Source organism: Tenrec ecaudatus, chromosome 4, assembly GCF_050624435.1.
Source record: "Tenrec ecaudatus isolate mTenEca1 chromosome 4, mTenEca1.hap1, whole genome shotgun sequence".
NCBI lineage: Eukaryota > Metazoa > Chordata > Mammalia > Afrosoricida > Tenrecidae > Tenrec > Tenrec ecaudatus.
The window spans coordinates 48145843-48168763 of record NC_134533.1 but is presented as its reverse complement, the minus strand read 5'-3'; the positions used below and the strand labels follow the sequence as shown (position 1 = coordinate 48168763).

Genomic DNA, 22921 nt, shown 5'->3' with positions numbered 1-22921 from the left:
TTATGGGTTTAAGAACAAATTTTGGTAAATGAGCTTATTAGGAAAAGGCAGTTGCCCGAGTTATGGCTGATAATTCTGTTGTGGGTTTTTTTATTGCAAGGAAAATGTACATTTTGTTTTAATGAAACTACTAGTTTTCACTTTGCATGTTAAACAGTGATTTAGCATCTCCACAAATTTTTAAATTTTACCATGTTGACCTTATCAATCGAGACGTGACTTCTTTTAGAACATTAGCTCTTAGAATCAAAACAAGTTTTATTTATGTAAACAATGAATCCCTTATATAATACAATTCATGACTAATAACTTATAACTCATAATTAAAAGTCAGTTTACCTAATATTTTAGGCAAAATACATATAAAAGTGAGATCCAAAAAGTTTGTGGAAAAAATTCAATGAAAAGAAAATATAAATTTCCCACAAATTTTTGAAGCTCCCCCTGGTGTGTGTGTGTGTGTGTGTGTGTGTGTGTGCATGTGTGTGTATTCTGGTCTTCTATATTTAGTCACTTATAAACCAAAATAAGTTAATCCTTACATTTATACATAGTGTAAATTCATGGAGTATTCAACATATGTGGTGTATCTTGTTTCTTTTTAAAAGGAAATGGATTTTGTTTTCATGAAACCCTTCATATACTAGGAGTCTGGTGGTATAGTGGTTACTCGTTGGCCTGTGATCTGCGTGGTTGGCAGTTTGAAACCCCCTGCAGCTCTGCAGGAGAAAGGCAGGCTTTCTACTTCCGTAAAAAGCTATGGTCTTGGAAACTCACAGAGGTTCGCTGTGAGGCAGCAGTGACTTGAGGGAAGTGAGTTAGGTTTGGATTTGCATGTTGCTGTTTATAGAAATGAGCTGTGAGTTACGGAGAAATCATCACCAAATGTTTTGGTGATAGAATTTAAATTTAATTTCAGTAAATGCATCTGAATATATCGTGTGAACTCAGTTTTATATTTCTGATATGCCAGGTAAGTCTGCATCCACTAAGGGAGTTAACTGTGGTGGGATTATTCACAGATTATCCTGAGTTTTAAATAACTTCATTTATTTGTTTTCTTAATATTTGCCATGGCCACATAATATTGATAATATTCATTTGCAAAAATATTTCACACACATTTTTAAACTTAATTTTCAATAGGAAATTATTTTTTAATCACCTCTTAAATTGGAAATCAAAAATACCTGTCAAGAAAGAAGACACCCATTAATGTATATTTGTTGTAACTTGTCATCTATCTGCCCAGGTATACAGCTTCAGACAGATGGTGCTAAGTGATTCTAAAAAGGCTCCTCTTCCTGTCACTAGGTGTTCTTGGTGGCACTTATGTTACCATTCTCTTGTGTTTAGGAATGAGCATTGCATAGGCGGGTCACATGTGTCTTGTATTGTACATATTTTCCTTTATTTCCCCAATTCTACACTGAATGGTTGACTTGACAAAGTGTTGGTGATGTGTGCACATTCTGGTTAGCAGTTTTTCTTAGTTGGTTGCATTGACTATATTTCATTGATTGTCATTCTGCTTCAACTCATTGTAAGGAATTGGTAATTGTTAATTAAAAGAAAACCTAAAACCTCAGTATTGAGTTTTCAAATGGTCATCTGGTTGTACCTGGTAATATTTTAAATTAACTTTGGGGGGGGGTGTTCCTGGTTTAATGAGTGAACATCTGTTGTCATGATTTCAAACATAGGAAAGGGAGAATTACTTCATTGTGTTTTTGTCAAAGTTGTATATGTTTCATAAATTTGCATATTTAACATCAACATATTTTAAACGGTGCCATATCTTTCTTGAAGCTACCAAATGTAGGCATCTTGACTTGTTTGTATTATGCTATAAAATATACATACTGTCTTCATGTGGTGTGGTATTCTTGGTAGACTAGAGAAACAAATTCACAGATACTTATGTGTATAAGAAAGCGCTTTATATACAAGAACAATTGAAGATTGAGAAAATGTCCCAGCCCAGTCCAGATCAAGTCCATCAGTCCAATCTATAAAGTCCTCTTCACACACGAAATAACACTGAATACTGGAAGATTACAGGCCAGTGAGTGGGAAGTCTTGTGGATCCAGTGGCGTTGTAAGCATCTCAGTGTTGGCAGGGGTCTCCACGTGGTTCATCCAGCTCAGGTCACTAGGTCATTCTATGTGTCTTGTCAACTGCAATGTCTCCCAGGGAGTGAGTGTGTCCTGCCTCCAGCAAGCTGTTTATCTCCTTAGTGCCTCTAAATGAGGTCATTAAACTGTGACCTGATTGACAAGCAAGATTCCACCTCTTCACTCATAATCCTTTCAAATTGACAACAGATTTGGCCACATATGGCCAGAGTGAACTTGCTCAATACAAACAACAATTTATTGTCATTGATGTTTGTGGAGGAAAGGCCAGCCCCCCACAACTAATCGCAGGTTTGATAAGTGCAATTGTATAGTATATATATATTATGTATAATATATATAGTATAATAAAGTCATAGAGAGCATGAGAGATAAAAGAGAGATTGAAATAATGGATTCAGACACATTTCATGATAGCATGTTCACATCAGCCCTGCTGGTGGGCCATGTGGAGAGAGGGGGAGGGGATGAGGAAAAGGGAACGGGTGACTGAGGACGGGGGAGGGGAAACCAAGAAGAGGCCAAGGGGTGGGGAGGAGTGAATTTCTAGCTCAAGAATGAATGGTTTAAAGCTCTGTAAAAAGCTGCCAGCCTTTTCTACCAATAAAAAACAAACAACCACCACCCCAAGTTCACAGTCTTCAAGTCAATTCTGATCCGTAAAGACGCTACATGATAGAGTAGAACTGCCCCGTTGGATTTCCAAGGCTATACATTTTTAAAGGAACATAACACCTCATCTGCCTCTGGATGAGTGGCTGGTGGGTTTGAACTGCTGGCCTTGTAGTTAGCAGCACAAGACACACCCCACTACGTCATCAGGGCACCTTTCTTGTACTAAAGTATGGCGCAAATGTGTGCACCGTTTCTACTAATCTACAAATTTGACTTAAATATACACTTAGGAATGGGTCTTGTTTACAAACCCAGGACTCCCTATATTTGATTTATCAATGCCAAAATGATGGCTTATTCTATGTAAATAATCCCACAATCATTTTTAAAACGCGGGCCCCAGATGAACAGCATCAGCATCCGCTGGGAACCTACTAGACTTGCAAATTCTCATGCCTTAAGAATCAGCCCTACTGAATTAGAAACTCTGGGGTTAGGGACCAGTCAGCTGTTTTTTAATAAGCCCTCCAAATGTTTCTTTTGTGTACTAAAGTTTTAAATCCCCCACTATAAAAGAAAAACAATTAACTATTTGTAGGAAGATATTTACTGTACAATAGATCGATTCAATAGTATATGCTAGATAACCATTTGGATACTAAAAATAATAATTATGGAAATGTCTGCATTTCTGTGAGGACATGCTTTAGGAGCAATGTGAAATGGAAAAAACAAACTTTGAAATGATGTTTATCCTATAAAAATATCCATGTATAAATTATATACACATATAATTATGACTATGACTTAGAGAATACAGGAGTCACGGCAACTAGCTTTTGATTTTTTGTTTGTGTGTTGAGGGACTAGCATCAGGAGGAATTTTGTTTTTCTGTTCTCATTGCTGTTTATGCGATTTTAAATAGATGGCCTCTTTAAAAGGAGAAGCCTGCAAGTAGCCACTTGCAAAATTGAGACTAAATTAAAGGTTTTCTCACCGTTGTCGTGTGAATTAGCAGACTATTCATATTTAGGAGCCCATTGCTAAGCTTTCGATCTTTTGTACCCGGCAGGGAGGTTGCTTAGCGCCTTGGTGCTCCTCTGGCCCTGAAGACTTCACGTCTAGCACAGCTTCCTTCAGATGAAGTGCTCCCCTTTCTTCTCTTCCTTTCATATTTGATCGTTTTTGGAGAATGCTCTCATTTTTTTTTTTTTTAGGATCAAGTCTTCCTGTGTGGACATGCAAACAGGCAAACATGAATCTACATGATCTAGAGCAGTGGTTCTCAATCTGTGGGTCGGACCCTTTTAGGGGTCGAATGACCCTTTCACAGGGGCTGCCCAATTCATAAAAGTAGCAAAATTATAGCGATGAAGTAGCAGCGAAAATAGTTTTATGGTTGGGGGGTCCCCACAACCTGAGGAACTGTATGAAAGGTCCGCGGCATTAGGAAGGTTGAGGACCAGTGACCAAGAGGATCATATCCCTTTTATTTGCATATCCCAGCAGTGAGTCATGTCCTCTCAGATGTCTCCTTATTGATCATTAAAGCTTCACCTTTTGGAGTCCCAGACCATAGGAGTGGACTCACTATTTAGTGACATGGGAATGATCTGATATGAGAAACATCTCTGCGAATGCAAGAAATGGACATAAAGGACTCCAAGGAGTTCCAGCATCCCTGAGGGTATGACCTTGACCCTGAACAAAGTTGCTCGATGTTCTGGTAATCACACTTGGGGCCAGCTGACAACCACATGATGATAGGGAGCTGACTGACTTTTTAACTACTTGCTTTGGGCACTCACTGATATGATAAGTATTTGTTTACTGCATCAGAATTTATTATTACCAAGTTAGGATGAATAAAGTGTGATCCAAAGAACGATGATAGTTCTTGTTCAAAGATGATGTTTGTAAGAAAGAGTTGACACTTTGAGGAGTTTAAATGAGGTGTTTAGCAACTATCACTATTGGTCATTGCATCTGCCTGGCTCTTTCTAAACGGGGAATATATTATTGTATTTTAAAGTCTCATCCCACTTTAGTGAATAGAGGTTCAATCCCATTATACAGACAAGGAAGGTAAAGCACGAAGGTTGAAGACCTTACTCAGAATCACCACCTAGGGAATACAAAAAACAATGGCTTCATTAGCATTGAGTCCATTCTGATGCACAGCTACCTTGCAGGATCTGAGGTGGCTTCTCTAACTCTTTCACAAAGGAAAGTGCTTCACTATGAAGTGCCTGGTGGTTTCAAACTGCTGACCTTGTGCTTGACCGTCCAGTGCATCACTCACCGACTATACCTCCAGGGCTCCTCTGCTCATGGTCAGCAGGTTCGAACTCCGGGCCCTGCAGATCTCAGACCAACTAAGGTGACGGGGTAGTATATAATAGCTAAAATCCAAGTCTCCCCATCCAAGCAGCTTCCCCGTAGCATGGCCATTAAGTGCACATATTTTATTTAAAAGGCTAGTGCTCTGAAAGGATCTGCTTCTCTTAGATTTAATGCACATGTGTAGCATTCCTTTGACCTTTTGCACTTTAGAAACACAAAATACAAAAAGAAGAGACAATTAGGTAATCAACAGTGCCAGCTGTAAAAACAGGTATCTATATTCATAGTGTTTACCTGGCATTATGATGGTGAATAAGGGTAAAATATTTCCTGTGCACTTACTGCATGCCAAAACTATCAAAGTAGTTATAAGGCCTTTTTTTCTTGAAATATTTTAAGATATATTGTTGCCATCTCTGTTGCATTTTTAATAGAGGTCAGGAAATAATTCTTCTTATTGCCAGGAGTTTCTGGTCAACATTTTTCAATGTAAATTTTTAAAAAGTGGCTTGGTATTATTTTAAGGCATTCTGTGGCAGACCGTCACTTTTGGGCAAAATCAGATGAGATTCAGTGTTAATGGTCTAATAGTTCAAGGGTATTTTTTCATAGTTTAAGACAGGCGATTGCTCGGCGCCCCAAACAGACAATGAATAATTTAATTGGAAATCGCAAAAAGGATTTAAAGTACTATGGAAACTCCTCCTCGGTACTGCTTTGGAATTAAATCATCACAGATCAATAGAAAGGTCACACACACTCTTACAGGGTCTGTGCAATTTCTTCTGTTCCATAAAAATTCTTTCAGGATTATACCTGTGGGGTAAAAATCAACCCACTGTAACAATCCTACCAAGGGAGGCACTAAGGCTCCGTTGCTATAGCAACGCAACCCAGCCATGTCTTCTGGGACTTGCTCTAAGGGAAGTTGCAAGGATAGGGAGCGATATTATTTTTTTTTTGCTCTTATGACACATATTGATTTACTGTGAGTAAAAAGTAGCATGGTTCAAATTGCATACCCTTCTGGGTAATGAGAAATAGGCTGTTGTGTAAGAAATGGATAGGAGTTTTAAACAGGTAGCCTGGAGACTAAAGCCTCCATTCACCTTAGCGGAAACATGGCCAAAGCAGCCATTACTCAGCACTTGACTAAAAGAATGCGTGTTTGCAAAAACGGGCTTGACATATAAGCCCACGCGGAATTCAGGAATTTATTAGAGCAGTGATTATAATTCCAAAACTATATTGCGTTTTATTGTCATATTTCTCACTAGTAAAAATATATCATTTCTGAGGTATGTAAAATCTCCAACAGTCGTCCGAGGCAAGGCAAGCAGAGCTGTTCTTAGCAAGTGAGACATTTTAGACAGGGTCCCTTTCTTTCCTTAGCCACCTCAAAACTGCACTAATTCAACCAACGCAAGTAACAACATTCGAAATGTATTAAACACGTGGCTTTCATCCCAATGATAAAATTCTGGTGTTTCTTTTTAATATTTTTGCTCTATGAAAATCTCTCACATTTGTTTGTAATTTATTCTTGTTCACTGAGGCTGTCCTGATACATGGATGCGATTTACTCTTGGGTAACACATCTCTAAAAGGACTGTACACATGCTAACCAAGCCTCAACTCCTCACTGCGCATGGCAGCTACATCAATGAGAAACTAGTCATCTCCCTTCCACCTGAGCTGCTCGGCATTCTGACCCTGTCTGCCTAGAGCAGCACGTTTTCCAATGCTTTCAGTTGATGCAATTCATGTGTGACTCTGTTCCAGCTCGAATCTTGTGTCTGTGTGCAAGTATGTGTGCTAGAATTTATTTAAACTTTAGGAGGCATATTGAAAAAACCCATGGCCTTATTGAGAAAATGCAAAGTTCCAGAATCTACATGGCCAGTTTCTGTATTTCTTTAATGTTCCTGCCAGTAACATAAGCTTGTTTTGTGCAAGGGATGTGTGGTTATACCTTCCTGCTTTTAATATAGATTTATCCCTAATTGTACCACTGCACACGCACAGAGATATGCATGTCTTCGATAGTGAGGCCTTTACACACACACACACACACACACACACACACACACACACAAACACACATGAGTGGGTATAGATATATGCATTTATATGAGATGGCTTCAAAAGGTTGGTAAAAAATTCTGGTATCTTCTTTTCCCCATGGATTTTCTGAACATCTATAGACCTCATGTGTGTATGTATATTTATTTATATATGTGTGCATTTTCAATGTGTTAAAAAAAAGACATAGCAAAGTTGAATGAATTTATTTATTTTCCATTTTAATTGATGTTGAAAGAAATCTCAATTTGATTTTTTAGTCAAGTATTATTTGAGAAAATTAACCCTTCCCTTTTGCTTCTATTTCTCCATACACCCTTTAATGTTCGCTTACTGCTTCCTGCGTGTCAGGTGCAGTTCTAAGTGCTTTCCTCGGGTGCTCTGGATGAGCCGCACATCTTTGGGAAGCAGTGAAATAGGCACCCTGATGATCGCCAAGGTTCTGAGAAGGAAATTAGCTCAGTGCTGGCTCATACTTGGAGCTACAAGCACAGAAGTCTTCTCCTGACCCCACACACCTCACTGCAGGCGCCACAAGGCTAACTTAGTGCTCTCTGTTCTATGTTAGACCCACTAGGTTTTAGGTATGGCATTTTGGAGTACTGTGGCATAACCTTTCAAGGTCTAGTAATTCCCTCCTAATTTTCTTGTTTCTCTGCCTGTGTCCTTCATTAAACCTTGAAACGTAATAGCCACTCTGTCGGAGAGTCATAAGGACACTACTCAGGACACTCAAAAGTAAAAACAGGACTCTCACAAAGCAACAACAATCTCCGCGTCGAGTCAGAAACCCAACCAAAAGGGTTTTCCTATTGTTTAGCACAATGTTTGATTGGTGTTTCAATATATTGACCAGACGTGGAAAATTTTTCAGAGATAATTTGGGTTCTAGGAATGAAAGAATTAAAGAATGTTTTTCACTAGCTACAATGATAATTTTCCATTTAAAATGGAGTGTGTATAAACAGATTTCTGGATTAAGATCTTTTTCTATCTTTGCAAATGTTTATTAAAGGTCCTTAGATTTATGAAAAGGTGCACACTAAAAACTTTTGGCACAGCAAGAAACTGATGCTGTTGAAATCAAGTTAGCTAAATTTGGGTTTGATGTCATATTTAAATAACTTTTAAATTTTTAAAATAACTTTTTAATGAGCTGTTTTAATTTTTTTAATTGGTACCAGTAATCCATCTTACTTTATATGTTTTCTAAAGCACATTTAAATATACATGAACTCATTTTATCATCATTGTTAAAAATGGTTAATTTATTCATCTTTATGACTGTGAAACAAAAAATGAGAGAGAATTAGAAAATTCCTTTAAATTACATTGGTACTAAGTGGCCAAGCCAGGATACACTAAACTATGATAATTTTGTATCTTTGATTCTACCTACTTCTAAAATCGCACAATAGGATTTCTCTCTCAGGCTTTATTTGTTAAGTAGCATAAATGAAATCAGTGTTCACTATGCTTTTGATTTAGGGATCATTTGCCTTGACTAACAAAATAGATATGGTCTAGCAATGTGAAATTGAAAAGTTTTGAAGATCTTTCTCCTCATGTGTTCATCCAATAAAACTACTTTTTGTTTTTTGTGGGGTCTACTACTATAAATGTGAATGATTTTTAATAATGTAAATGTGCATTTAGGGGGCAAAAAGTAAAGAAATGAAACACATATACATAATGTGTTATGTCCTTGAATTATTGATGAATCTTCTAGCAGCCAAAGCATAAACCTGTGAAATACCCATCATTATAAATTGCATGTAGGTCTCCCAAGGGCTCAAGTTGCTTAACAAGATGAAGCCTGGCTCATTAGAAAGCATATTTTGCAAATGTGGCCATCTTGAATTTGCATTGAATGTAATCAAGCCCGGTGAAAATGTTAACATTTACTATAATACAACATGACTCCTTTATTTAGTATTAATCTTTTGCATAAATTAAAATTAATGAGTTACATTTCTGCATGATTTGATTATTTTAGGCCTTGCTTTGCATTTCACTGTTTAATACTGTGCATTATCAATTTCAGATCCTCAGCCAAAACATAGACTTTCAGTCCTAACTTCAGCTGATGCTTTTGTGGCTAAACTACCAAACCTTCCCAACTGATTCACTTGAAATTTCAATTTACCAGAATGATTTGTTCTAATTATTATTATTATTGTTTATTTAAGGTTTTTACAATAGGCTCTATTATTCCCTGCCATCTTGTTCAGTCAGGTCTGGAAGCACTGAGGACCTGGAGGAGCTCTCTGTGTAGCTATGAGGAGGAATAAGGTAGACAAATTTGAGTTGAATATGACTTTGGAATATAGGATGTAGGTCTTTGCATTATAGTGAAAATCTTGCTGTTTTTGTGGTCAGGGCGAGCAGAGATAGTAAGTTAGTCAGTGAAATTTTCCATGTTTCCTAGAAAAGAATACCAGTAAGAAACCATTGCAGCTAGTCACAACTCATTTCCCAGTTACATCTTTTTCTTTCATCATATAGTGTACACATCATCTTCTCTTGCTAAGTCCTTATCATGCAACACGCCAATTGTGCCTTGTCTAACACACTCCCCAAATATGGAGACATGCTTTCTGTGCATCCTAGAATCATACACCCTAGAATCCATGTGGATGAGTTCTAGTGGGCAAGATCCTCCATGAGAAAGATTGAAAATTATCTGGGACATCCCCATATAAAACTCTCTCTCAGTCCTCTCCCCTCCCCAGTTCATCCAGTGCTGAATGTATTCCTGTTCCCAGAACCTGACACCTTGCTGAAGTTTTCAGTATTCATTCTGAAAGGGGGCGCTGGTCATGTATCTCCTGAAATCCAGCCTCATAGTGTAAGTGTGTCAGAGACAACTGGGCCATCTCTTTCATGAAAGCCTCGTTTGAAAGCGGGGAAGGGCATGCCTGATTGCATTTCTATGCTCTCATTTTGGGATGAGGTGGAAGGTCTACCAGGATGCCTTTCTAAAACTCTTGCACCAGACAGAGAGGAACACATCTGTTTATGGTCATCTACCGCTGTGGCATAGGAGCTGTGTATGGAGCTGCTAACTGCAGTACCAGCAGATCACTCCCATCCCCCTTCTGTGGAAGAAAGATGCAGTAGTTAAGATGGACAGACTTGGAAACCCCACGGGCAGTTCTGCTCTGTCTTGTAGGGTCTCTATGAGTTGAAATTGATTCAATGGCAGGAGGGGACGGGATCAGTGTGTTAGCCATTAAAATGTTACTTACGCCAGGATGCTTTTTTCTTCGGATAATCAGCACTATTCCAAGTCTTGGGTTAATAGAAGAATCATGAAAACTCATATGGCAAACAGTCAGGAGCTTTTCTGATGTCACAATGCCTTCCCCTCCACAGAACTAAGGCCAAGGCCTGCTTCTGCCTTACCTAAGATGGCTTACACTACATACGCTGCAAAACCTCCTGTCTCACGATGCTGTTTATAAAACACCCTCTGCCTTCTACCATTTCCCCAAGCAACGTACAAGAAACATGATCAGTGTGGACTGTGCTCTGCCCTAATCTGGGAGAGTTCCCCTGGTCATCTGGGTTTTCTCAACACCACCTAACAAAAACGAACTTCTCCTAGGAGCTCAGAAAGAATTCCAAAGGAACCCCAGTTTTAATTGGCATCTTGGGACAAAGCATCCGAAAGAGATCTTTGCTCATAAACAGTGTCAATATAGCTGATGGATAACTTACAATATCAACTAGACTAAAGGAGAAGCTTACCTTCTAAAGATAAATAGACCAATTACAACAAATAGATCAATTACAGTATTATCGTATTTTCTATGGGGAGTTATTTTACTTTGGAAGCCTCATACTTAGGCAGAGCATGTGGTATATACCCTTCGATTCTGATGGAAAGTCTGTCAACAAATTGCCTTTGGGGTAAATGCTCTGCCTTCTGCGAGATTGTGACCCTTGAGAGATTAGAGCACAGCATGAACTCATTCTTGAAACCACAGCAAAAAAAAAAAAAAACCCAAAAAACAGATGTGCGCCCCTCCCATTACACATACTTCTATAAGAAATAACTAAGTACACAACGTGAGTGAGCTGAGTACCAGGGAAGAGAGAATAAGATGGCAGGGTACCAATGCCTACCACCACCCCACCCCAACTGCCAAAACGAAGCAGTTTTCCATTGAAAAGGAAAACCGCACGTACGCTACAATTTTCCCCAGGACTGAATCCCATGTTCTCTAATCTCCCATGAGGGATGGAGAGACAGACTTGATGTCTTGAATTGGCAACATTATTTCCTCACATTAATCTCTAATTTTAATCTAAGAACTGAGCAGGGAACAGAACAAGGGACCCCGGAAGAGAGGTAACCCTCAGTATTTGTGTTTTTAAATGCGGACCGCTCCATTGACAGTCCTCAGACTCTGCATCCCCTTGGTCACTTAGGTTCGTTGACGATGCATTAAAAGGCCCCTGCACTGTAGAATGTGGAGGCACGGAGGCCTAGTCATTCTCATTTTAGGTATTTGTTATTTTTTTAAATGTCTTCTCTCATTTTGTCACAAACGATGACAGTCTGCGTGTTTAGGTGATGCGCATGTGCCTTTCTGGGATGAAGACGGAGAGCGTTTTATGAACATCGTGTCTTCTGTTTCAGTAGGGCCTTCGTGGTTGTGACTATGTCTCCACAGCCAAAGCAAAGCACACGTTTAAGGTAATTGCTTAAATAATTAAGGGGAAAACCTCTCCACTTTGCTTTCTCTGTGGCGTCTTGGCCTCCAATCAAATGAGGGAAGGTGGGCACTAGAAGTAAATTTTTTTTTTGGTCTGTTACAATTTCGTTGTTTGTTTTTATCATTTTATTGGGGGCTTATACAACTCTTATCATAATCCATACATAAGTTGAATCAGGCATGGTTGTAATTATGTGGCCCTCATTCTTTTCTAGGCATTTACTTTCTATTGAGCCTTGGTATCAGCTCTCCCCACCCCCTCCTACCCCCGATAGATTGTATATTGTCAATATTTTCATCTCTCACACTGACCGCTGTCTCCTTCCTCCATGGTTTCTGTTGTTCTTCCCCCTGTAGAGGGGTGTAGGGTTATGTGTCGATCATTGTGATCATTTCTCCCTTTCTCCCTTCCTCTCCCCCACTTCCCCCTACCCCTCTGGTATCACTATTCCCACTCCTGTCCCTGGATTCTGTGTGTCGTGAGCTCCCATCCCTTCCTATACCTGTGCACATGTTCCGGTCTAGTCTGAACTGGGAAGCCGCATTGGGGTCATGAGAGTGGGGGGTGAGGAAGCCTCAAGGAACCAGAGGAATACTGTGTGTTTCCTTGATGCTTCACTGCACCCTGGTGACTCATCCCTTCACTGTGACCCCTCTGTGGGGCGATTGTAATTTTTTTTTTCTTGTTTTGTTTTGCTTTCAACTAGTAAAAATACATTGTTTCTTCTTTGGTTTTCTCCAAAGTACTTTTAAAAAAGGACAATCTGTGGATTTTTGTGGGTAGGGAATAATAGTAATAAAATATTTTTTTTCTTAACACAGTTCCCATATTCACTCTAGCACATTTATTCTTGAACCTAACAAAATTTGTCAAAAGGATAAGTCTGCTTTTACGTTTCGCATGAAATGCCATCTTGGCCTTTGCTTTAAAGCATTTAAAAGAATACGTTTACAGAATGTGACCGTAGCAGCACGTGCTCCCAGTGTTCCTATTTTACTGCCATGACACAAATGGCCAGTGTGTTTTAACACACATGGGACCTATGGGTCTTAGCCAAACGATTGCTCCGGACATCACATCTGCACTTCCAGATGTGTCAGCAGTGCCTGAGCTACCACGTGTGATGTCTTATTCCAGTGCAGTGGAGCTTAAGGAAGGTATGACTGAGACGGTATTTGAATTGGAGGTCCTGAGGTTGCCTAAATGCACAGGAGGATTAGCTCATTCTTTAGTTTTAAATATGAATTACGGTCTGGAAAGGAAATCTTGGGTAAATTGTGTCCATTATAAAGAAAAAAAATTATTCTTATAAAAACTCACTGTGTAAATTCTGCTTTTAAAATATGGATATCTTTAAACTATGAAAATTAATTTCTATTTCTTAAAAATGATTGCTAACTACATGAATGCATCTGTCATTTATTCCTTCCTTCACCTAATACATGAATCTTTGCCAGGTGCTAGGAACTACTGGAAATGTTAAGGATACCATTTATCTGTCAACTTGGTTTCTTTGTAAAGACAGTGCTTAATTTGTTAGTGTCGACTAGTAATTATTTTGACATTTACAATTCATTTATTTGGTCATCTCTGTTGACAATTGACAAGCAGTGGGATAAATGCGCTCCTGAAAATAATTTCTAAAATCTGTACAATAAACCCTAAAAATGTAAAGCTTATAGGAATGAGTCTGTAGTTAAGTTGGATGAAAGAAATAGCAGACATAACTTTTTTTGTGACCTGCAACGTGTAAATATCTACAATGCATTTTTGCACATATATAAAGTAAGCTATAGCTGGTTTGTATATATTGCAATAAGTGAAGCCAAGAAAGACATGGGTTTCTACTCCTGTAAAGGGAACCCCCAGGGATAGTTCTGCCCTACTGTATTGGGTTGCCATGCGACAGATAGACTTGATGGCAGTGAGTTTGGAAAGTTACTGCTAAATGAACTTGAAAATTAAGTCTGTGGAGCTAATCTGACTATGATAGCATTGGCATGATTCATCACCAAAGATGGCTGAGTCATCTTGCTGACTAGGAATTGCTTTCCCTTTGCAGTATTCAGGGGTCACCTGAAATAAAGTTCAAGAAGTTTTTTAGCTAATACTCTTTGTTCAAAGACTATGATTTTCTATGTTCTGAAAATTATTTTACTTTTCTTGCTTCTCTTAAAAGTAAAATTTAATTTCTCTTAAATATCTTTCCAAAGATCATAAGAAATTGCCTTAAAAGATCTATCCTTTCCTATAGGGGACCTATAAATCAGAATTGATTCAATGACAGTGAGTTTGGGTTTGTGCCAAGTTTTTAATTTTCCTTACGTCATTTCAATCAGTGACCCATGAGTGAGATGGAGGCTCTAATGCTCACCATTCCTTACTGCCAGTGTCATGTCTCAAGCTTACCTGATCTCCTTCTAGCAGGCCACCTTTGGATCTGCCGGTTGTGGACCGAGCTGAAATGGAGTACTTTCCTCGCTTGTTTAGTATAAAAGTTATTCTCTTGAAAGCAAGGAGAAGGGTCAGCTTTTCTGTTTGCTTTCATTTGCAATAAACAGATCAATTCTCTTCACCCCCCACAATGTCATCTGTAGATCTCATTCCCACGGCAGGCTATAAAAAGTGACAGACATATTTTTAAACTGAAGTTGGTGAAAGAGGTGTTGATGTACTTAAAATGCTTCCACGCAGTTTGCTGACTAGAAATGTCCAGAAAAATACATCATAGCTCCATTTTCATTTTATGTGATTTTCAAAATGATTGATATTACTGTGGGTATTTATCCTGAATAGCCCAGTGCTTTTCCATATTGCAAAGTTTGGGAGTCACTAAGGACTTGCTCTCTCATCTCTGAAAAGGAAAAGACTTTCAAAACAAGACATATTTGTGATTAAAAGGAACTTAATGTACCATTTTGACAAATAACGTTTCATCACACTTTACTTCCCCTTTCCAGCCTTTGGTAGCAAAGCGCTGGAAAATTCACAAGAGGTCCATGGGTAAATTAACTGGGAAAGTGCTCAAAGTAGAACTGGTTTTAAGCATTAGTTAAGAAACATTGTGTTTTTGGTTTTGGTGATGGGAAAGTTGGCAACAGAATTGTTTATGATCGGACAACATAATTAAAATAATTAGTGTTACTAAATTGTATATGCTACATTTTTTAATTGGCAAATGGGTGGAGCAAAAAGGTTAAATGCCCCACTGCAAACTGGCCATTTGAGTCCATCCAGAAGCTCTACAAAAGGAAGATCTGAAAAGGTGTTTCCCAAACGTTACAACCATAGACAACCCAATCCAATGCGGTTCTCCTGTGACAAAGTGAGATTACCATGAATTGGAATTGTTTTAAAAGTGTAATCACATTGGGGATATATCAAGATTAAGTGCAAACACTGTCTTTCACTAATCTTTTTGAGACAGAGGTCTTTGTTTAGGTTTGGGAGTGAAATTGCCTGCGACCACAATTAGGCTCTTGCCCTTACCACAGAAAGACTTGTTCTGGTTGAGATGTAAAGGCAAGTCTATGGAGAGACTTCTAGGAGGAGGGAGTCGACTCCAGTGCTCCAGACATTGGCTGCCTTGCCCTGCAGATGCTTTCCCAGACTCTTAAGTGTCCCTAGGACTGACATTCTTGGGACTTTAGTTACAGGTGTGCTGTCCCACTAGATCAGTGGTTCTCAACCTTCCCAATGCTGCAGCCCTTTAACACAGCCCCTCATGCTGGTGCCTCCCCTAACCACGACATTATTTCACTGCTACTTCATCACTGTCATTTGGCTACTGTTATGAATCAGGCAACCCCTGTGAAAGGCTTGTTTGACCCCAAAGGGGTCGAGAACCACAGGTTGAGAACCGCTGCACTAGGTGATGTTTGGAAGCAAAGGGTTCAGGTGAATGTAATCCCAGGGGTGAGGTATACTCCACAAACCTGTACTTTTCTGCCTCTGCCCCAGTCCAGGTCTCTGATTTTGCTTCCTTGCCTAGTCTCCTTCTCAATGGCTTTTCCAAGCCTAGATTCCGCCCCCTCCCCCCACTGTTAATCTGAACTTTAGGGGGAAAAGAAAGCTTTTTAGGAGAAGGTGAAATATGAGTTTAGACTCAAAGAAAAAGCAAGCCAGAATTAGCTTAACAAAGCATATCCTGTCGCTGTGGAGTATCTTCAGATTTACAGTGGCCCTATCATGGCTTTAAAGAGCCCTAAAGAAAGTAGCATATTCCTGAGGAGGCTTGGGGGTCAATAATCTTCACAGAAGCAGAATACCACATCCCCTGTCCTTGGAGTGAGCCGGTAGATTTCAACTGCTGGCTTTGCAGTTAGCAGCTGAGTGCTGAACCTGTGTGCTACCAGGACTTCTTATAGCGGAGAGCACTGAAATGAAGTAGCATTCACAAAGGCCCAGAGAAAGAGAATATTGCAGGTGGAGGGAAGGCATGTGACAAAAGCAAAGCACAAGGGCCACCTGGAGAGCAGAAACAAAGGACGGAGGGAGCATGGGAGGCTGGTTTGATGAGAGGAGACAGGAGACTATTATAAGTGAGAGTTTGACTTTTGCTTGAAGATATCATGACGCTTTGGTTGAATTTTGTGAAGCAGAGCGATGCATATTTTACATGTTGAATAACTCTGAATGCATTGTAGTTATGGAGCGAAGGTATCATATAGGAAAGAAATCAGCAAGCCCCATTGGTTGGGCAGGCTGTGGGGATCGTGACAGTGTGGCGCAGCCTGGAGACCTAACTGGCTGGAATTCTGAGTGCAGTACATGCTATGGTCTCCCGCGTGAGGGCCTCTCTTTTGCTCGATTCTGATGCCATAGTTACTTCATATGTGTCAGAGTGGAACTGCACAAAGTAGAGGTTTCAGTGGCTGATTTTTCAGAAGTAGATGGTCAGGCTTTTTTTTTTTTATAAAGCCCCACTTGGTGGTCAAGACCCACGGTCAGTTAGCAAAAGACTATTAACTGTTTGCACTCTGCAGGGACTTTGTCTTGGTGTATAGGTTACATAAAATTGAAACACTGTTAAATTCATCTCTGTTCCTTAAGCAGAAAAACTGAAAAGCAACATGTTGATTTTGGCTTCTTCTGACACATCTGCCTGGCATAGGGGGTGGCTTGGCTTCAATTGGTCAGAATTTCCACTTGTTAATAGGGACTTCTCTGGTGAGCATTTGACATCGGATAAAATTATAGACTAGTAACGGAACCAAAAAAAAAAAGGTGGGAAATGGTATTTTTATATTTTACAACTGTAGTAGTTAAATGTTTTCTAAACCTCTGGGCAATCTCAATCAACCAGACTCAAATAAATTTTACAAAAAGGCACAAGCTGGTGCTTCTATCACCAAGTGTTTTAAAAAGTGTTACCTTGAGCTCTTATTCTCCAGATGGGACCCAGCTTCTCAGTTCCAATCCTGCCTGGTGACTTAGTACATACTTTATTTCATGTAGCAGGGCTATAAAAATAGACTGTTTGGTCCCATGTAAGCTCATCTATGAGACCAAGGCATTTTATAATGAAACTGCTCTTTGGGCCAAGAGCCTCTCCAGAGTATTCTTTGGCCATTTGCTAAATTTCTTTGCCTGCATCTATTACATATTTACCCAGAAAGTAATGAAACCAGATGTGTAGATCTTTGGGAGCAAGTTATATACTAGCTTACCTTTTTAAATTCATTCTGCAAGGGACGGGGGGGGGGAGGGGGGTCAGAAACAGCCATTAAGCACCTACTATATCCATGGGAGAAAAGTGTAACAGTCTATTCCTGCAAAGTCTGAAGGCCTTAGAAATACAAAGGGGCAGTCCTAGTCTGTACTTTATGGTCATTGGGGGTTGAATAGATTCCATGGCAGTGAGATCTCTCTCTCTCTCTCTCTCTCTTTCTTTTTTTCTTTCTTTTATCCTAGGCAGTGGTTTTGAAGATACACATTCACAAAAGAGTCTTACTCTTTTTCTATTTTGAGAATGGGGAGACAAAGGATAAACACATGGGCCAAGATTAAAGAGTAAAGCACCAGATGATAACTGTCATAGGCATTTTAGCTATAGCGTCTGTGTCATAAGTTACTACATTGTTTCAGAAAGGAAGTAGCCATAGACAATGTGTATGAATGATTATAGCTGTCTTCCAATAGAGCTGTTCTTTACAAAAGCAGCCAGGGGGCGACATTAGTTCTGTGGGTTGTGGTTTGCTGATCTCTGAAATAGATTAATAAATAAGCTCAGCTCAAGGACTCACAAGAGCTAGGAAGAAGAGTACATTCTGTGGAAGAGAGGGCTTGGGTGTGTTTGCTTTGGGTGGAGAAAGTTGGAAAAGGCTTCTTTAGGAAAGGGTTAAATCAGTATCAATGTGATTGAAGAGGAAATTGTCTATTTCTTTTTCTCTTCAAAATGTCTGTAAAGCTGTAAATGTTGTTGTAGATTACAAGTTTGATAAGGCAGGGGCCAAGAAGCACAGTCTGACATGAAACTCAGCATTTGTTGAACGGCTGCTGAAAGCCACCTCATAGCTTCTCTCAATGCTCCAGTTCAAATCCAAATCTGTTGCTCTGAATCAATCCAACTCATAATTCCCTGATTTTCATATTCATACTGTCTTAGAATCCTATTACATTTATAAATAATTTGGTACTGAGAGCATTTACATTGATGAGTATGTCTTTTGAGTATGACAAGGGCATGGACGGTGGTAGATACAAGTCTCTGTCCCAAGTGTCTAATATGTTATTCTTATGTGGTTGGAAGGGCCCATGAGTGGAAATAGGCTCAGCTGAGAAGGCAAAGGATTAGAAATTCAGGTCTACCCATAGGAACCTCAGAAGAGAGGCCTGATCATTGACTTCTGTAGAAACAGCCATTGAAAACCCTTTGCCGCACGTCTGCTCTCATACTCTCATGGGGTCTTAGGGTCAAAGTCAACTCAGCTGCAATAGTGGGGATGGGTATGCATGTGTTAATGTAATTAGAAAACTAGAATTAAGGGGTTATGATTTCATAAGAACCAGAAAATTTGTATTTTTTAAAAACACGGTTAAAAAGTGACACAAACTGATAATTTACTTTCATAACACATCAGTGCAAAGTGAATTGGCTGTATGTAAAATATGGTCTGTATGATGTCTGTATGTCACGTGGTCTATCTGATAAGATTTAGGGATCATTGCACTACGTGTAGCTGTGATTGGATCCCGGGATGCACAACCTAACAGAGATTAAAAGACCACTGATAATAATCTGTGAGTATGATTCACTTGGTTGAAGAAGGGAGATATGACCTCCTGTGTGTAAAAGGCCTAATAAAAGAGGTCTTGACCCCAAAGAATCCATTTGGAAAGATCAGAGAGTTAGTAACAGTAATAATACATATCAAATGGCCAAATAAAACCAAATGAGAGGTGCTAGAACATAGAACATGATGTAGAGACTGTCGTTTCATTCATTCATTCGACAAAGGTTTGCAGAGTACCTATTAGAAACTGGGCGCCATTGTAGGCACTGGCAGATTCACAAAAAGGTGAAGCCAATGGGCAGTTGATGTATCAGGAAATCTTTCAAAACAAAGTTAGAAAATCACCAGGTTTTAACAATGTTTCTGATTTAATTGAGAGAACACAGAGGATAGAGTGAGCAGAGCAGAACAGGAATAAGCCAAGGAATGTTGCAACAGTGGGTGGGCCAGTTTGGCTGTTTATGTCAAGAAATTCAATAAGGGTTACAGTGCCTAAGGTAAGTGGGAAACACTTTCGGAGAGCTACAAACTTGCATTTTAAACATAGGCATTAGTCAACAATGGAAGCTGCTTGTGTAGCAAATTAGCATGTTCAAATTGCATCGTAAAATATCAGTCTGCCAGAGTTTTAACTGTAGATTTGTAGACTGGAGCAGGAGGAGGCTAAAGTTACCAAAGCAGTCCGTTAGGAGACAATTGCCGTTGTTCATCTGATAAAAGCATTAATGAAAATGTTACTGAGAGCGTGGAAAGAAAAAAGGTGGATAATGTGAATCATCCTTTGAGGGTAGGTTTGAGTGAAATGATGAACTACAGGGAAAGACAAAAAGAACCAGAATTTTAAAAATGAATATCTTAATAGAAATTACTTTCCCTTGTCCATAAAAAAATCAAGTTGAGAAGATATGTCTATGGGGTAAAGGAGCTTCCAATGTCATGTGATGCTGCCATGGACTTGCTGCATGACCTTGGTCCTGTTACTGAGCATCTCTGTGACTCATCTGCAATGAAAATTATTTTAGACTCATTTTATATGCGTCCTAGAGTGAAAACATGCACTCTGTAAAAGTTAAATTAAGAGGTTCATTGAATTTCCAGAGAAGATCCAGGCCAGGAAGACATCCAGATTCACAGGATGACCATGAATATTCCACTGGACCATGATTAAGCAAGCAGTCTTGCACAGTTGGGAAGGAAATAAAGGTACAAATTCATGACTGGCTGAAAGTCAATGAGAGGAGTCAAAAGTGTGCTATCAAAGGGCGGGGAAGAACATTTATGTGGGATTACATGGTTGGTTAGGTTCTCTCATTAAAAGTGTGCCTCCTCTTCTGTTTGTTTCAGAATGGTCACAGGACGATGGCAGGACAGGTTTTTCTGGGAGCCTACTGCTAACATTGCTTTGCCAAGCCTGCCTTTTCTGGGATCCATTGTAAAGATCTGTCGGTACAACTGTGCATCCAGAACCCTTCGGGCCTAAGCCCTCCCTTCTTGCATATGCTTGATGGGGAGGAGAGACCCTCTGGGAGTACACTGTGATAGCCTGCACCTGCCAGGCCCCAGGGGAAATGAGTCTGCTGCAGGGTCTATCTTAGTGAGTATCAAAGTCAGTGAAAGGGCTGTTAGAAAAGGCCACTTTGAGATTCAACAAAGATCCTAGTTTCTGCCAAGACTTCAAAGTGGAGCTGACTGCTCTATAAACACACCCCAAGTGACTCTGGTCTGAGGTGCTCACACAGAGGACTGATTATTCGTTCACACAACAGATATACCAGAAATTTTTGTTCAGCTACTGAGAACACAGCGGGAAATAGATCCCTTCCTTTATTCCTTCGTGTAGAGACAGATTCTTTTCTGGCACACCGACTCACCAGCTCAGTTAGGATTCCTAAAGGCTAGAAGGAAATAGCTTGACGCCACAGGCAGTGATAGGATTCAGGACCGGCTAATTGAAGTGGACACGTAAGGGAGGTGTCTGCCAGGAAGCAACGGCTGAAGGAAAAGCTAAGGGGTGAGAGGAGCCAGCCTTGAGAAGAGCAGGAAAAGCAGGTCCGATAAAGGTGGCAGTAAATTTAAAAGCAAGTCAACACTTCGCTTAGCCGAGGAGCCGTGTAGGGGATGTTTTGTCTTCTATTTGAACAGTCCTGGAGAATGGAGACAATGTAGTCTTGTATCCCTTGAACAGTAATATTCGATTATCAGTGAGTGGAAATTACAGCAGATTGCAAAGGAATGCATGACCTCTGATAATAAGTTTTAAGGAGCCCAGGTGGTGCAGTGGGTGAAACACTCCTCTACTTACCTAAAGATTAGCTGTTCGTACCCATCAGCCCCTCTGGGAGGAAAGCGGGCAGACTGCCTTGGTAGCGAGGACTGCCTTGAAAAGCCCCCGGGCTGTTCTGCTCTGCCCAGAGCCTCTATATGACTCAAAGCCTTATTGGCAAGATGGGCTTGGGGGCGTGGCAAGGAGTCCTGGCCAGCCAGTGGTGAAAAGTGCTCAGGTTGACTTTGAAAACTGGAGCTGTGAGCTGAGAATCAACTCAGTGACACCAAGCAACACCTTGAAGGGACTTTTCCGGATTCTTCTCAGTATCGTGGCTGATGCTAAGTCTGTGCACATGCGTTTACTACTACTTTATATTTCTGTAGTAAACAAACAAACAGCAACAGGTATGAAAAAGCCGGCATCTGTTAAAGAGAAAGAGGAGGAGAGCCATTTTTCTTGCTTTCTTTAAAAATGGAAAGGATAGGAAACAGATGGGAACAAGAAGTGTTCTGTTGAGGGAGATGACTGGCAAGTTTTCGTCTGCTTTGTTCATTCTTATATAAACCAGGGCCAAACAATGACCCCATTAAGCAGTAGCTTTCAAATGTCAGTGTTTTTCTTTTGGGGCGGAGGGTAAAATGAAGATAAAACCCAAAACTAGACTCAGGGACTATTTTGATGCTGTGTTGTTGGTTTAAAATCCATCCTCTCACCCAGAAAATTAGGAAGATCAAGCCGGAGAATTTCCCCTTGCTGGTAGTCCCCGTGTAGTTGTCCATCTCTGTTTTGCGGGTGATGGGAAGGGTAGAGAGAATGTACAGTGTATCATAGTACCGTGTCCACCTCTGGTCGGTCTGCCTGGCTTCTTTGGCAGCCTTTTGAATTTCTCTTCTCTCAACACCTTTTTCTGTTTCCTGCGAGAGGGCCCTGGCCATTTGCTTCAGCTATCTGGAATGCATGTGCTTCTCTGACTTTTGCCTGACTAACGTGTGTCTTCGTGTTAGTCATTCTTCCTAAAGTCCTGCGCTTCAACGATGCCCTTCCGTGGTGGCCCCTGTGAGGTTAGGCTCCCTGTGCAGGAATACTGATCGCAAACTCTTCTCCTTTAAAATACTCATATTATTGGAAATATTTTCTGGTGAGCGTTCTTCCTCCCTTAGCCATGGCAAGGACAGAACATGCATTGAAGTTGCTCACTGGTCTCCCAATGGCCTCTCCAGGCATCCATCGCCTGCCATATGAGGATGACTAATAACTATGTGTCAAATGGATGACGCTTGACCAAAGAAGCTAGTACCGAGACACATAATTTTTGAAAGATGAGGAATGCTTAAACAAGTAAAGCAATTTGTTATTTAGGACTAAGATTAATTACATAGGGCAGAAAACAACCAAAATGAAGTAGCAGTGACTTCAAGAAGATAGTTTATTTCTCCATCATGAAATTCTACAGCTGCTTTGAGGCTTCTATTCCACAAAGTGTTTGGGGCGGAGTGGTCTTCAAGCCCTCCGCTCAACACT

The 22921-nt window shown here is 40.1% G+C and overlaps 1 protein-coding gene across 2 annotated transcripts in view; it reads left to right on the top strand.

Annotated features, from left to right (window-relative positions):
• Window positions 1-22921, top strand: part of GAS2 (growth arrest specific 2) — a 132522-nt gene that overhangs the window by 82614 nt on the left and 26987 nt on the right. The window contains exon 7 of one of the 2 annotated variants that reach the window (XM_075548402.1): window positions 11826-11879. The exons of the other annotated variant lie outside the window; for it this stretch is intronic. Coding sequence (XP_075404517.1) covers window positions 11826-11879 — 54 coding nt within the window. The remainder of the gene's footprint in view (window positions 1-11825; window positions 11880-22921) is intronic. 2 annotated transcript variants of the gene reach the window in all.